General features: G+C 40.7%; 1 protein-coding gene across 1 annotated transcript; it reads right to left on the bottom strand.

The window, feature by feature from the left end:
- Positions 1-2538: 2538 nt before the first annotated feature.
- LOC308095625 (zinc transporter ZIP4-like) lies at positions 2539-15132 on the bottom strand (the record flags this gene model as incomplete). The annotated part of the gene is made up of 15 exons (XM_080442676.1): positions 2539-2674; positions 2892-2917; positions 3265-3342; positions 3689-3699; positions 5791-5911; positions 6160-6347; positions 6509-6661; positions 6759-6807; positions 6972-7307; positions 7419-7595; positions 9096-9268; positions 9493-9679; positions 9800-10123; positions 12281-12652; positions 14935-15132. 15 exons carry the CDS (start codon positions 15130-15132, stop codon positions 2539-2541), a joined length of 2529 nt encoding a protein of 842 aa, XP_080298802.1.

Here is a 15132-nt window from a genome sequence, read left to right as displayed (position 1 = left end):
TAGGCTTAGACACAGTTGACTGTTTGATTTAATGATTCAAAATTACACATACAGTGTAGTATAAGGGAGTAGAATTCTTAAGGTTTGCGCCTCAACGTTGCAGGCACCAAAGAAAATATAAAAATAGCAATACAATAATAATATAAATAGTAGTAAAAATAGTACCAAGATATAATGCCAATTACACAATATAAGGTGCCTTTGTTAGGTGCTGTGTGCATGGGTCATGGTTAATGGGTAATGTAGGCTAACATGGCTTAAGCTTGTATTATTGATCTAAAAAACTATCAGACCTTGAGACAAACTAAAACATTGTCCTGTGTGTCCTGTGATACTGATTTATCAGAGCCACCATTGTATTATGTAGTACAGTAACAGTTCAAATACAAGGTCAACTAAATAGGATAAATAAAATAAAACAAGAACTGATTATTGTTTCAATTGGGGTCCTTTTGTACTCAATTCATAGTGACATTAAATGACAGACAGATATATACTACTATGCAGAACATCATATAAACAGTTTAGAAATGAAAAATAAGAAAAATGAAAAATATGTACAGTAAAATGCAGTGAATAGCAGAGGGTTACAGGTAGAGGCGTATGTTTGGTGTGTCATATTCCCTGTGTAGAAACCACAGGGTTTCTCCACCATTTTGCAGTTATTTATGATTAGTAGTGTTGGGCAATCGAAGTTGGATGTACTTCTATGGGCCAAACATATCTATGGGCCAAACAGGACTATTCACTAAATATTGTAGTTTTCACAAGGCATTGCAACTATCTGTAATACCCTACATCTTCTGGACGTAAATACAACAAATACAAATAAATACAATGTAAATAAGATTGATTTTGATTTAGAATTCTCTCAAATTGTTGAAACATTTATTATTAGAATAGGTTTAATAACTCAATAACAAATTATCTGAAAAACTTAAAATGGGCTATTTTTCCACCATTAATTATTAAAGTTGCAGTACTTTGTGCTCTAATTAGTATTTGTGTCTCATTTTTAAAGGGAGTAAACTGTATGAGAGTAAATTAAAAGAGCTGACTTGCTTCATGTGAGTCGAAGTGTTTTACTCAACAAGCACAGTAGACTTGAAAAATAGGAGAGATCCGAGCTCTCAAAAAATAGGGCAAGTATTTTGCCCTGATGAAGACCAGTCGGTCGAAACATGTTGGCTTTTAAAACTTTTTATAAACATGATTAAAGTACCTTGATTTTACGCCCTCTCCGTTATATTTTTTGAGTGCTCGGATCTCTCCTCTTTTTCAAGTTTTGGTTCCTGTTGATCCTAGTAGCACCTCTACGTTTTTTAACTCAACTTTATCTCCATTGAGCACCTGATTGTTCTCTCTCTCAGTCTCAGTAGACTCTTTACCTCCTGAGATGGAATGCCATTTAGTAAAGTGACAACATAAAGGTAAAATGAACTGAAGGTTAAGTGTACAGTTCACCCAAGTACAGTAGGCATGCCTGTCTTTTTATTGGCAAAAAAATGGTGACTTTACAGTAAGTTGGTCTTTCATGCCATTACAGTACAATATAATTTTCACAGAAGATTGCTAAGTGGTGAAAGACTGGCATAGATCTTGAAGATGAGATAAAACTTTATTGATCCCCATACAGCTTGTCGATCTGCTATTTTAGCTTCTTTTGTGAGACACTGTCATATAACGAAATAGGTTTCTGCCTGACAGCGACTATACTGTATGTAAAGTCTATTAATAAATGTACACTGAATATATGAATTAACATTTTGCTATACATCTATCTCCAATGAATATGAATGAATACAGTCTACCAGCAATGAATACTGTATGTAGGTGGATATATACATGGTTTCAGTCCATCACCATTGAGTATATGAAGGAATATACTATCGCCAATGAATGTAAGAATGGATACAGTGAAAATGAGAATGAATATACATTTGAAATAGACCCCCCAAATGTCAATGTATGATTACAATCTATTAACAGTCTATGAGAGTCACTAGACTCTTCTGGGTACTGACCAAGCAAAGGAAAAGTCACACAGCAAAAAGGTATTAACTTAATTGATTCACACCAAGAATAGAACCAAGAACTAGTCCAACTTGACTATTTTGGTCTAGGGCTTTGGTGTGTATCAAGGTTCAAGGTTAATTTATTTGTCATTTACTGTACATGCTTGCACATGAAAACGAAAATCGCACTCAGGACTCAGGACCTATAAACCAAAAATATAACTATCAATACATACAAAAAAAGAATAAGCATAACAATCCTAAAGTGCAGTGAATTAAAACTGAGCATTATATCAAAAACAGTAGCATCCAGCATTTATCAAATCAAGATAACACTGTAGCATGACATACTGTATAACAGCACAGCAAGGCAGAACAGCAAAAAGTGTATTTATTGGGGCATAGAGTTCACCAGTCTCAGCCCCATGGGTATAGAAGCTTCATCTAAGCTTGACTGTTTTAGCTTTGATACACTGCAGCCTCTTGCCAGAGGGGGGGGGGGGGGGGGGGGGGGTCAAACAGTTCATGCGCGGGCCGCTGGAGTGGGGTCCTCCATAATGCGGGCCGCACTGCACCTGCTGACGTAGATGTCCTCAATGGAAGGAGGACTGCTGTGGGTGATCTTCTGGACGGTTTTCACCACCCTCTGCAGTGCCTTCCTGTCAGTAGCAGAGGAGTTCCCATATCAGGTGGTGATGGAGAATGTGAGAGTACTCTCCACCACACGCCTGTAGAAAGCCTCCAGCACTGAGGTATTGAGGCCAGCCTGCCTCAGCCTCCTGAGGGAATAAAGGCGGTGGCGGGCCTTCCATAAGATGTTAGAGGTGTAGTATAGTTGAAGGAGCCATTCTGCCATTCAGCTGTGAGCGGGTTCACCTTGAGGGGTGGGGTGCCTTAGTAATCTGCAGATGAAGAGATAAGGAGCACAGGTGTAACAAGACAGTTAATTGCAGGTACTGTATGGGCACACGGGGAGATAACACGTTTTTCTTTTCAATAACAAAACTACGCTGTGATTCATTCTACTCTTGATAAATGGGGACATCACCCAACAGCAGTTATGGTCTGGACATTTTGTTATTAAAAGTGTTAAAAACAGCTTTCCCGTGCCCAACCGAGTGGCTTAACAGTTGTTTAAAACACCGGCTTCGAATGCTATCGATGCATTGAATGGGAGATTATCACATAAGTAAGTCCATGTTGTTATGATCCTGAACGTTTACAATATTACAATAATTCAAGTGGATACCAAAAGATCAACTAAAGTGGATTGCAAGGCCAAGTGCATGAGGAAGAGGAACAGCTCATCCAGAGGAAGAACATGTATCTGAAAGACAATGTACAACAATTATTAGAGGATTATTATGTCTAGCAATTTTATCACAGAATACTAATTTAATTAGATTTTACCACATTACATAAGCCTACTTAAAGGAGACCGAGAACTTATGCAGGATAAACAAGTGAAATTGGATGTGATGACACAAAGAAGTGAGCAGACAGAATTGGAACTAGAAGTCTATAAAAGTGGAGCTGATGAATGGGTACTCTTTGTGACTGTCATTGACTGTGAAAGGTGCTCTATAAATAATATGGACTTACTACAGGCCTACAGATCCTGGTTAAAACCATTGATCAATTCAATTCAACAAGGCATCTGTCACTCCATGTACTCTGTTGACATCTAGAAGCAGGTCCCCACACAGAATGAAGACAAGACAACAATATTATACTGCGAACATGAATACAGTTCATGTAGTTCAAGCCGCTCCTTTTCCTTCTCATAGAATACTCAACTCATAGCATGTTTAAGTTTGGCCCATAAAGGCATTAAGGTCAAAACAATGTTTGACCAAGCCCTCCTTAGCATTGTGGGAGTTTTACAACCACTGCCAAGAAGAGAATTGTAGTGACCATGGGACCAGAGGGGAACAGTTTTTCTTTTAATTCACATAAACACAAAATGAAGTAAGCATGGTGCATGTGAATCAGCAACGATGTGCTTCAGGCATCTGAATTCCTGTTTTAGCCTCATTTAACAATGGACAACAAATAGAACAAAATGAAACAAAATCTCTCTGTTTTATTGCTCTTCACCCTCCCCCATCCTCACTCACAACAAAACACCAGTCTCCCAGCAGACAGACAGATATACAATACTATGCAAAAACATCATATAAACGAGTAGTAATCAAAAAGAAAAATATATATGTACAAATATGTATGTATGAGAAGCTGTTAGATACATTTTAGTTCATAATTCTACAACTGTCTTTACTGCAGGTGGAGTTATAAGAGTGGAGAGAGTGTTCCAGCCATTGAAATAATAGCAAAATGGAATTGTTCCAATTCTTACGGGGATTCCCTCAAAGACGCAAGTTACCTCACTTTTGAATGCTCCAAGTTTTTATCTGTGACAAACAGCAGATACTACGTTTAGTTTTAGATCCTTTTGGTCTTTTTCAAGTATAAGCGTTTCTATATCTTACCACTAGATGGTGCTTTTGTTTGGTGTAATATGAAATGTCTGCATCATCTCAGGCTATCTGCTGAGTTGTGTGCACCGTGAGAACTGATCCACATTTGAAGTAATAGTCCAAGGACATTTAGCTCCTCTAGCTTCCAAAAGGTGTCACTTAAAATGACCCATTGTACTCCCCTTGATACTCAGTCATTGCCACCACTCTTGCATAATCATGTAATAATGTTCAATTGAGTAAAGATCACAATAATGGCAATGTTGTCATTCACTCTGGATGAGAGTCAACTCTTCAAATTGGAATTGTATAAGTGTCAATTGACTTTCATTGTTTTCTCAGAAAGCTATGAAGAGAATATTTGGACAATTACATACAGTAGGGGTGCAGAGCATATAGTCAATTTTCATGAGTTCTGAGTTACTACATAGGAATAGCTAATTGGTGTAGCTATAGCAAAAATAATGTGCCACACTTAATATGTACCACCTTTATCTTTCATGCTACTGCAGTGCACAATTTAAAATGTAAAAATGACATAGAAAAGAAAATGGCAATAACACACAGTGCAGGAAGAGTCAGAAAGCCTGATGAGCTTATTTGAAACCTCAACCTAAATACACAAATTTCACTCAACTAAAAAAAGTACTACTCAATATGAACACACAGAAAACAATATGACTATCTATCTAGTTAGTACCAGTAAAACAAGCAATACAATATTTAACATCAAATACCAAAATGCCAAATACCAAAAAATATCACTACCCTACTAAGTCACCCTAAGTCAGGTTAAGAATACATTTGAATATGATTGAGGCATCAGTGAGTTGGTGCAGAAGAATGTGTACAGTATGTGTTGTGTGTATCATGCCTTCTCAACTGTCTACATGCACAAGTTTGTATTTAGTACCCAATGAAGGCCTTTGACATCAACAGCAGAAGCAGAATCTATTGAAACAGTAGATCAGTGTGTGTGTGTGTGTGTGTTTGTTTGTTTGTGTATGTGCGTGCACGTGCATACATTCTTCCCACACGATCTTGCCACGCAAGCAGAATGACCAATCCACTTAACAGAGTAAAGTGCATGTGTGTATGTGACGGTACACAGTGAGTGGAACAGTGTGTGTGTGCAGATGTCTTCCTGTGCCCGTGTCTCTCTTTGAACGTCTGTATGATCCCAAGCCAATAGTAGAACGATCAGTCCACTGAGCAGACCAGTCTGTGTCGATGTGTACTCATTCCTGTGGCATGTGTGTTTGTATGTGTGTGTTTCTGTCCTTGTGTTTAGAATATGCCTATCTGGTCCTCGTACAGGGACAGCAGCAGTAGGATGCCCCAGCCAGTCAGCAGACCTAGATTTTGCAGCAGAAACATCAGCCAGGGTCTCTTGGAGCTGATGTGGACCAAAGTTGGCATCTAGAGATGGTGGATAGAGGAAGAATAAAGAGAGGGCGAAGTTAGAGGCGCAGAAAAGGTTGTTCGATTTTAAAACAGAGCGTCAACAATCAATTTGTTCTCTACAAATGTTTCAAGAAGTGATATAAAATTTCTCACTGATAGACTCACTCACATCTGCTACATGCGTTATATAGGCCAGTCCTACTGTACATATATAAACTACCCAGCAGTGTTGGCAGGTGTTCTTTAGACACACAAACACTCACCATATCAGCCAGTCCCACATATAAAAAGAGTCCTGCAGTGATGGCAGCTATCCATTGTTTGGTGGCGAGGTCGGTGGCCACAGACAGAGCAATATACAGGCCTATGAAGGAGGTCATGGCACTGCCAACGTTCAACAATAAGGCCTTACGTACAGAAACACCACAGTTAAGCAATATGGCAAAATCACCTAGAGAGAAACAAAATAGGTGAGCGGGGTTAGTTGTCTATTTGATATAATATTTCATCATTCATATCCATGTAATATAAACTTGATATTTGGTCATATATCTTGTCAATATAATGTCCATTGTTTACATTATTGTATGATACCAACATGAACTTACCTACCAAGTTCATGTGGTAGTTCATGGCAGAGTACAGCAAGTGATGTGGCCAAGCCTGACTTCCACGATAGAGAGAAAGCCGCACCCATAGCCAAACCATCTGCAAAGTTATGGATCCCATCGCCTATAGTAATCATGTAGGGCAGCACACGCTGTTCTAGTGCACACAGACAGAGGGGAAGTGCAGTTATAAAAAAAATGATCACAATTTATGTGGTGTGTCTGTGTGTCACACATGACATAGCTCATCTCACCTCTGGTGCGAGTTTTCAATGGAAGCGTCTCACCGTTTTCAGGGGCAAACTGCAATATAGATGCATTATATTAACATACTGTACATTATTGTTATTATAGGTTACCTATGTTATTAGACGTTACATAGTGATTCATGTTTTTCTTTTCCTTTTTTGTAACTCAATATACATGTTGGATCTATAGATTAAAAAAAACTAAACATTTGTGTGCACCTCTACTACCAGGTCTCCTTGTGATGCTGACAGTACTTGTGATGCTGAGGCTGAGGCTGTATCCATCGCCAGGTCTTCTAGTGATGCTGCCGGTGTATCTATCACCAGGTCTTCTAGTGATGCTGCCGGTGTATCTAACACCAGGTCTTCTAGTGATGCTGATGGTGTATCTAACACCAGGTCTTCGTGTGATGCCGACGGTAGCACCAGGTTTACTTGTGATATTGACTGGATCTGTGATACTGAGTGTTTCTTTTTCTTTTTCTTTTCTTTCTTGTCTTTTTGGTACATTTGTATAACCTTGCCATGGTCGCAGTGATCAGGATCAGATTCCTCCTGGAGACAGAGACAAGAGACGCAGTAAAAGAGAGCATGACGGGATGTGATGAGGAAAGCAGAGCACATACAGTACTGTTTAAAAAGGTGTGTTTGCGTGTGCGCCCTTACCCCATGATGATGGTCGTCATGAGTGACCAGAGCGAAGATAGATTCCATGAGGTAAAAGTAGTAGATCCCAGCTAATACCACCAGCATCTTGTATAAGTAGTCCAAACTCTCATCCTTGTGCTCTGAATGGTCGTCATGGCTGTCTCCATCATCTGAGTGCCCGTGTAGGCCTAGGAACTGAACACAGACCAACAGTAGAAGGTGTCTTTGAGCCAGTAGTTGTACAAAGAACTGAAGTCAGAACAATAGCATGTCACAGAAAAACAGACCATTACAGATGTTGTTCTGGTAGATGTTCCCGTTTTTTAAAGGACCATACCAGTGGTCTGGCATGTTAAGCCCTGCTATTTTCGCTGTTTATTGAAACATGTTGAAAAGGGTTAAGGTCACCTATAATGACATGCCTAAAATTGGGGGTCCAAGTTGAAAGTGGCCCACAGAAAATTGAAATCCTTAATAAATACAATCATATGATTTCTAATGAGACAACTAAAATAACAAAAACAACAGGGGTATATGGAACCTGGAACCTCAACTAATTAATGGTTATAATTAGGTCCAGGTGCAATTCATCCAGCTCTTTATGGTAGGATTTGGAGAGGTTTCAAGCCACAAGTTTGCAGTTACAGAGCCATGACATTAACATATCTACGGCTACACGACTCCTTTTGTCGTTACGCGACTTTGTGGCAAATTGGTGCTGTGGCAGCACGAATTTGACAAATTTGAAAAGGCAGCCTTGAATGTCACTGGTGTCTTGCAGTCCTACAAACATGACCTCCAGCGCGCAAAACTATATCCGACGAAAGTGCAGACTCAGAGCCAGGTGTGATGGAAGGGGAAGGTTTCAAAGAGAAAGATTTAACTAGCTGTTGGTGTTCTGTTTGTGCATGAACCCAGTGACAGCTAACTCACTCTGAGGCATATCCACTGGGTTGATATCAGAAGAACAAGAAAACTGCCCAACTAAAATGCTTCAAACTATGGTGGATCTGGATTTACAATCATCCTTCCTGAATGTTTATGTTGCACTACGGCTTTTCTTGAGACTGCCAGTTACAAACTGTTTCGAATTAACAACGAACTGAGGATGAGGATGTCCCAAAAACAGCTAAACTCGCTTTCACTTCTGGCTATGAAATGATACCTCATCAAAAAGTTGGATTTCGATGAAGTAGTGGATAACTAAGGAGGAAGGCGAGAAAGAGACTCCTATAAGGTAAGAAATTGTTTATTTGTCTATGCTGGTTTTGCTTATTGGATTTTACCTGACAGACCCAGGCCTATTTGAGTGCATAATGGATTGTGCATTTCATTGAGTGTATGTTTGTTTGCCTTGCTCGACGAAGGCCCGGAGTTGTTGGATACAACTCAGAAGGGCATGGCTCTGGCACGGGTTGCCTTTTGGTTCTTGTGATACATTACGCATTTATTATTTGCCATTTGGCCATGTACTGACAGCAGAGGCAGCATATGGGTTAGCAGTGGTAATTTAGTATGGGAATGCACTGACTGCTCAGGTCGGCTACTGTGCGGCATTTAAAGTAATATTTTGTTATTTTACAGTTATGGCTTGTATACTGTAAATCTTTCTTCCAATGAGGTTTTACCTCCCGCACCCCTGTGCGGGAGGTAATCCCTCCCTGCCCCCAGTCTGTCTAGTATCTCTCCACTCACCATGGGTACCAGGTGCAGTAAAGCATCCCCTGTGAGCGAACCAACAGCCAGGCTGATGCAAAACTGTATGGACAACTGGAACAAGCTGGAGCTGGAAGTACACAGCAACACCACGATGCCAAACATGGAGGTTAGCGTGATCACAATGTTGGCTATGGTTGCATAGATGTATCCTTAAGAGAGAGAGAGGGGGACAGTCGAAAAAAAGATGGCATATGAGGCGAGAAAATTTGCAACCGATTGCTTACACAGCCCTCGTTAAGTCACCTGGCCTGGCAGAGATATGTGTTCCACAGAACCCCTTTCCAAACCCCCTTTCACTTGTTCCAGACTGCATCATAGTAGTGTCAATAATGATGAAAAAGCACACCCTCTCGTGTAATATTGCTTAACTCACTCTCAGCCATGGTAAGATCGTCTGGTGCTTTTGGTTTTACGGTGCCCTTACAGGCCCCTCTCAGGATCTGCTGAACCAGGGCTATGCTGAGCCGGCCCAAGTCAGACCGATCCATGATGACAGAAGCAGCGGTGTCGTTTCCCCCTATGTTGTGGATCAGTACCAGCTCCTCAGCTGAGAAACAACGCTGGAAGAGAGAAAACAAGACAATTTATTATCCATTTAGTTTACTGTTTAGGACCTCATGGACAGTGAACCTCATTAGCGGCGTCTTCTTCTAAGTGTGTGTGTGTGTGTGTGTGTATACCTGGTCCCACGTGTTGTTTCTTCCATGTTGCTCGTCGTCCTCATCCCCGTGCTCATCCTCATGTCCATGTTCATCCTCATGTCCGTGCTCATCCTCCCGCTCATTCACACGCTCATCCCCGTGTTCATCCCCGTGCTCATCCTCGTGCCCATGCTCATCGTCGTGCTCATCCCCGTGCTCATCCCCGTGCCCATCCTCGTGCCCATCCTCGTGCCCATGCTCATCCTCGTGCTCATCCTCGTGCCCGTGCTCATCGTCGTTGGCGCCAATGCCCAGTGTCCTCATAAGAGTTGCTAGGTCTACGAAGCACAAATGCAAACTATGCTTTAATAGGATAACACAATAGATCATCTATATGGGATTTAAAAGTGTTTAACTATGTACAGTACTTCCTTTTAGACCAAATCCCTTAGCTGAAATTAGCTGATGAAACGAGCTCACAGCGCATCGCAATGTGACACGTTGTGAGCTTGTAGATATGCTATTTTCGCAGAATATTTGCCTATTATGTCATGCCCAGAATAGGGACGCTAGGGTTCATGTGGTTAAGCTTTGCTACTATGATCGGCTTTCTTCCTAAAATGTATTATTTATGGCCCACCAATATTTTTTCATTTATACGTTTATTTGGGCGGGACAGCGCATATTAATGAACACCACACATACAATGGCGTGTAAATACTATAGATTTAGCAAGAATGCTAATTTCCCCATACAGAAAACAAGCAACATTACAAAAAGCAGCACACATAAACATTACTAAAAGGGAAAATAATGGAAAAAAACAACAGTAAAAAAGGCCTAAACCTACTGTACATAATAGCCTATTTAAAAATGTTCACATGTTTGATTGTCCATGATCCATCCTTTTAGTTGGAACTTAAAAGATGTAAAGGATGGACACTCTCTTATGTTAGTCAGAGGGTAGATTGTTCCAAATTGCGGTTCCTTGAACTGAAAAGGAATTTTGCACAGAGGCTGTGCGTATAGACATTTCTCAGTAGAATCTTAAGGATTCCTAACTGCTTGTTCCCTGTGTTGTTTCTTTCTTAAGATAAGAAATGCTTTTCCCCCCATTTCATTAGAATCTTTGTAGATACCTTTTCACACCTGGTTAAATTTGTCTACACTGCCATTTGAACAAAAGACAATTTATTGGACTATAAATATAATAACACAATACATAATAATATCACATCACACCACACACGAGAGACTTACCTTTGGCTACACTTCCAACAAAACTACTGTAGTTAAATAAAACAGTTGTAATGCGAAGCAGTTGTATGTGACTTTGTTATCGTCCAAAGGTACAGTATGACAGGAAATGCAGCCGGCCTTAAGACATTTGTATAGTTTCAAATATAGGTTTGGACACTCCTGATTTAGGGTGTTTATCTGTGTATCTGTTTTCACCCGACCGTATATTTACCATTGACAGTGAAGTTCTCTGTCCCCATATGATGCATGATGTAATCCATAAAGTAACTCTCCTGAGGCAGACTAATGATACAGTGACCTTGCAGCACATGGTACAAGACACGACCCAACACTGCACCCACTTCCTCTTTCTGCGCTGTGCCTGATGATGATGATGATGATGATGATGATGATGATGATGATGATGATGATGATGATGAGGCATTGACCTCCAACATGATGTCAATGGCTCTAACACAGCCCTGGTTGACACAATGATAAGGGAGGACAGAGAAGATAATAGCAGAAAGAGAAGTAATGATTTCAGAAGAATAAAGCATTAAAAGGCATTTTGTTTGAGTGGCAGAGCGATATCATGTCCAGAGCACTACAATGCACTCAGTGAGACGTCTCCACTCAATGTTTTCCACTTTTAGGCGTGTCGCTCCAACCCTCTGGATAGGAAAGTGACATTCATGAGCCATGCTCCTCTCCTAAAATTTTACAATTTTTTACTCGAGGCACCCAGGGCGCTCTGCCCAAAAAAGCTGGACGCCGAGAGTGCTGAAACATGATGTGCAGCACTAGTGGGAAGTGGAGTGCTCCCATCATGTCTTTACCATAGAAATGCATTGCAGAAAAAAATATTTTTGTGGACACAGCCCTTAATCTGACTATCCTACAGGATTTGATCTGTGACACGAAATCAGCAGCACTGATTGCTGCAGCAGTTCTGCCGTGTTCTTAAAATGCAACAAGGAGCACTGTTAGCTGACTGTATTGTGCCTTGAGTTATGATTATAATCGCAACGTCCCCGTTCGATTCCTTGTTGAAACCTCTGTTGCAGGGCCCCCCCCAAAAACAAAATTCCTTTCTCCTTTTTTAAAAACAAAAACTAAAAATAGGTACTTATTTGAGTAGAGTCAGTACATTATCAATTCTACCAATCTCTTTTAATTTGACAAATTGATAAATCCATAGAGGGTGGAAACCCTCTGAGTATGACGTAAGATCAAAATGGTGAATGTGTGTGTGTGTGTGTGGGTACACTACATGCTCACCTCATGGTCTGAGGGCGTGTAGTGCTCCTCCATCTCTAGAAGTAGACGCTCCAGTCCATGTAAGTCGATGTGCTCTTGTTCATGACCATGACCCTCTGTATGTGTTCGTGAGAGTTTATCGTCCTGGGAGTGTTCGTCCTCATGGTGATCTTGGTGTTCATCATGGAGTGTGATTTTGTGTAGCAGGTGTTCAGTCTCCTCGCCCCACATTCCCTCTATGATGGCCGTACAGGCCCTGGCAGGAGAGGTCAGGTAGAATACACAGCCAGCTGCCAAGCGGCTGAACTCTGATACACTGACTAGAGGTTCCTCTCCTCCTTTCTCTTTCCCTCTTACTTTCCCTTCATCATGGATGGAGTGATTGCCGATCAGCTGGTGAATGTTCTCTGTCAGATTGCACTAGACACACACGCACGCACGCACACACACACACACACACACACACACACACACACACACACACACACACACACACACACACACACACACACACACACACACACACACAAATGAAAGTTAAAAAAAAATGACTAAATCATTTTGTGCTTAGGGAAGACTAAATGATGTCAAAGGCTGATGTGAATAGGTCTTTGGAATGAGTTAGCCTAGCCGCTCAAATATGGATAGGGAGATGATTCCAGAGACTATGGGCATAAGAAAGCCCTAGCTGCCACCTTCTGATTTTATTTCATTAATAGTTAGGAGACCGGCATTTTGTGATCGTAGAGCTCTAGCAGCTGTATCCTGGTATATATCCTGGCAGTTGGGTTTTGTACAAGTTGTAATTGGCTAATGGTTAATTCAGGTAAGCCAGATAAAATGGTTTTACAATAGTCAAGCCCAGATGAGACAAATGATGCATGAACAAGTGTTTCAGCATCAGCCATTGAAATAATGGGACACGTCTTGCCAATATTTTGTAGATGGAAAGCAGCCTTTGTAATGTCGCAATGTAAAAGAGAGTTTGGGAGATTTCTAATGATAGGGTTTAGATCGGGTTTAGATACTGTACCTGACGATTAAGAAGTAAGTCCAAGAATTCTACTTTAGTTTTTCCATGTTATAAGCTATTGAGGGGGCAATATTGACCCCTTTCACAGCTACATTTTTTTACCTAAGTAATTAAAATCAGCACCACTTTTACCAGTAAGTGATATTTTCGTTCAGTAACCGGGGTCTCCCCGTCTCTCCAACTCTTTAGTAGCCGAAGGGCCCTATCTTGCGTGCCACCTTACCCCTCACTTCCAATTTCACTTGTTGTTTATACTGTATCCTGTATGTGTATAGTCTAGCACTTACACCACACCACCTTTAACTTTTACAGCCTGTCCTGTTTGATAGACCTATTCAGTTGGGCATGGCATAGCATGGCCGCCCAGGTGAAGTACGAGATGTTTGAAAAAGTAGTTTAGAGGCTATTAACTTTTCGGAAGAATCTGTAGCCTACAGTATGTTACAGGTCCCAGCGTCAACTTAGAAACTGCTACAGTATATGGAGAAGATGCGTCATTACTGCCGCTATCGTAGGCTATGCTTAAATTGTTGCAACAAAGTATAGCCATGGTCTACTCTCCTTTTATCCAAATGTTGTCCACGAAGAAATGATAAAACATATTAGCATACTGTAGTACTCCTCTAACTGAAGGAACAGCACTTCTTGCACCTACAGTAGAACTCCAGTGCCAGGTACAGCATGTCTCTCTGTCTAATTTGTAGCCAGTGGTGGAAAGTAACTAAGTAGGCTACATTTACTCAAGTACTGTACTTAAGTACAATTTTGAGGTACTTTTACTGTACTGGAGTATTTCCAATATTCAATACTTTTACTTCTACCCCACTAAAATTATTTGACAGCTTACTAATTGTTGTGATTTCGGTTGACCAACATAATTATGGTCCTATAAGTCTCCATCTAAAAGGTGAGTGAAGGTTTCTGTTGAGTCGCACGTGACAAGCTCTAAAGTTTAATACACACATAGAGAATACAATATTGTACAGTGGACACATGACGTGACCAGAAGATATGGAACAAGGACAAGGACAGAATGGATAGGAATAAAACATGGATCTTATCGTTGTGCACAGACGTCAGTCTCTCTGATAAAGTAGTTGATGATCATCATATCACAGCTAACAATATGCTTATGTAGATACACATGTGTGTACTGGGTCAAGCAGATGAAGGTCATAAATCATGACACTAGATACTTTGTAGATTTTGATTATTATTACAAAACACACATTACCCACTTCAGCCCGACATTTCGGCCATTTGAAAATAGCAGATCTACAAGCTCCCAAGGTGCTTGTGATGCAACACATTGTGAGCTTGTAGATCTGCTATTTTCCAAAGATTGTTATACGTTTGAAAACTTGTGAAATGGGACATTCTGCATAATGAGTACTTCTACTTTTGGTACTTTAAGTAGGCTACATTTTTATACCAATACTTTTGTACTTTTACTCAAGTACATTTTGAATTCCGGACTTTTACTTAAACAGAGTATTTCTACTTTGCAGTATTGATAGTTTTACTTAAGTAAAAAATGTGAGTACTTCAACCCCCCCCCCCACCACTTGACTCCAGTGCCAGGTACAGCCTGACTCTGTCTAACTACAGAGTTGGAGATGTACAGTAGCCTCATAAAACGTACCTTTCCACACGACACCTCGCCGCACTGCACACGTGTCTCCAGTAAATGAAACAGCGAGCGAACAGAGCTTTCCGTTAGATACTCTTCTCCAGGAGACACGACAGCGATCACATCCCTGTAGGCATCCTCCACAGTGGACAGGGAATCACAAGAACACACACTGGCAAACAGCAAGAGAAGGAATGTGGACGAATTCAT

The sequence above is a fragment of the Gymnoscopelus braueri genome (genome assembly GCF_963280865.1).
Source record: "Gymnoscopelus braueri genome assembly, chromosome: 11".
Classification (NCBI taxonomy): domain Eukaryota; kingdom Metazoa; phylum Chordata; class Actinopteri; order Myctophiformes; family Myctophidae; genus Gymnoscopelus; species Gymnoscopelus braueri.
The sequence above is the reverse complement of the archived record's forward strand: the minus strand, read 5'-3'. Positions and strand labels throughout refer to the sequence as shown.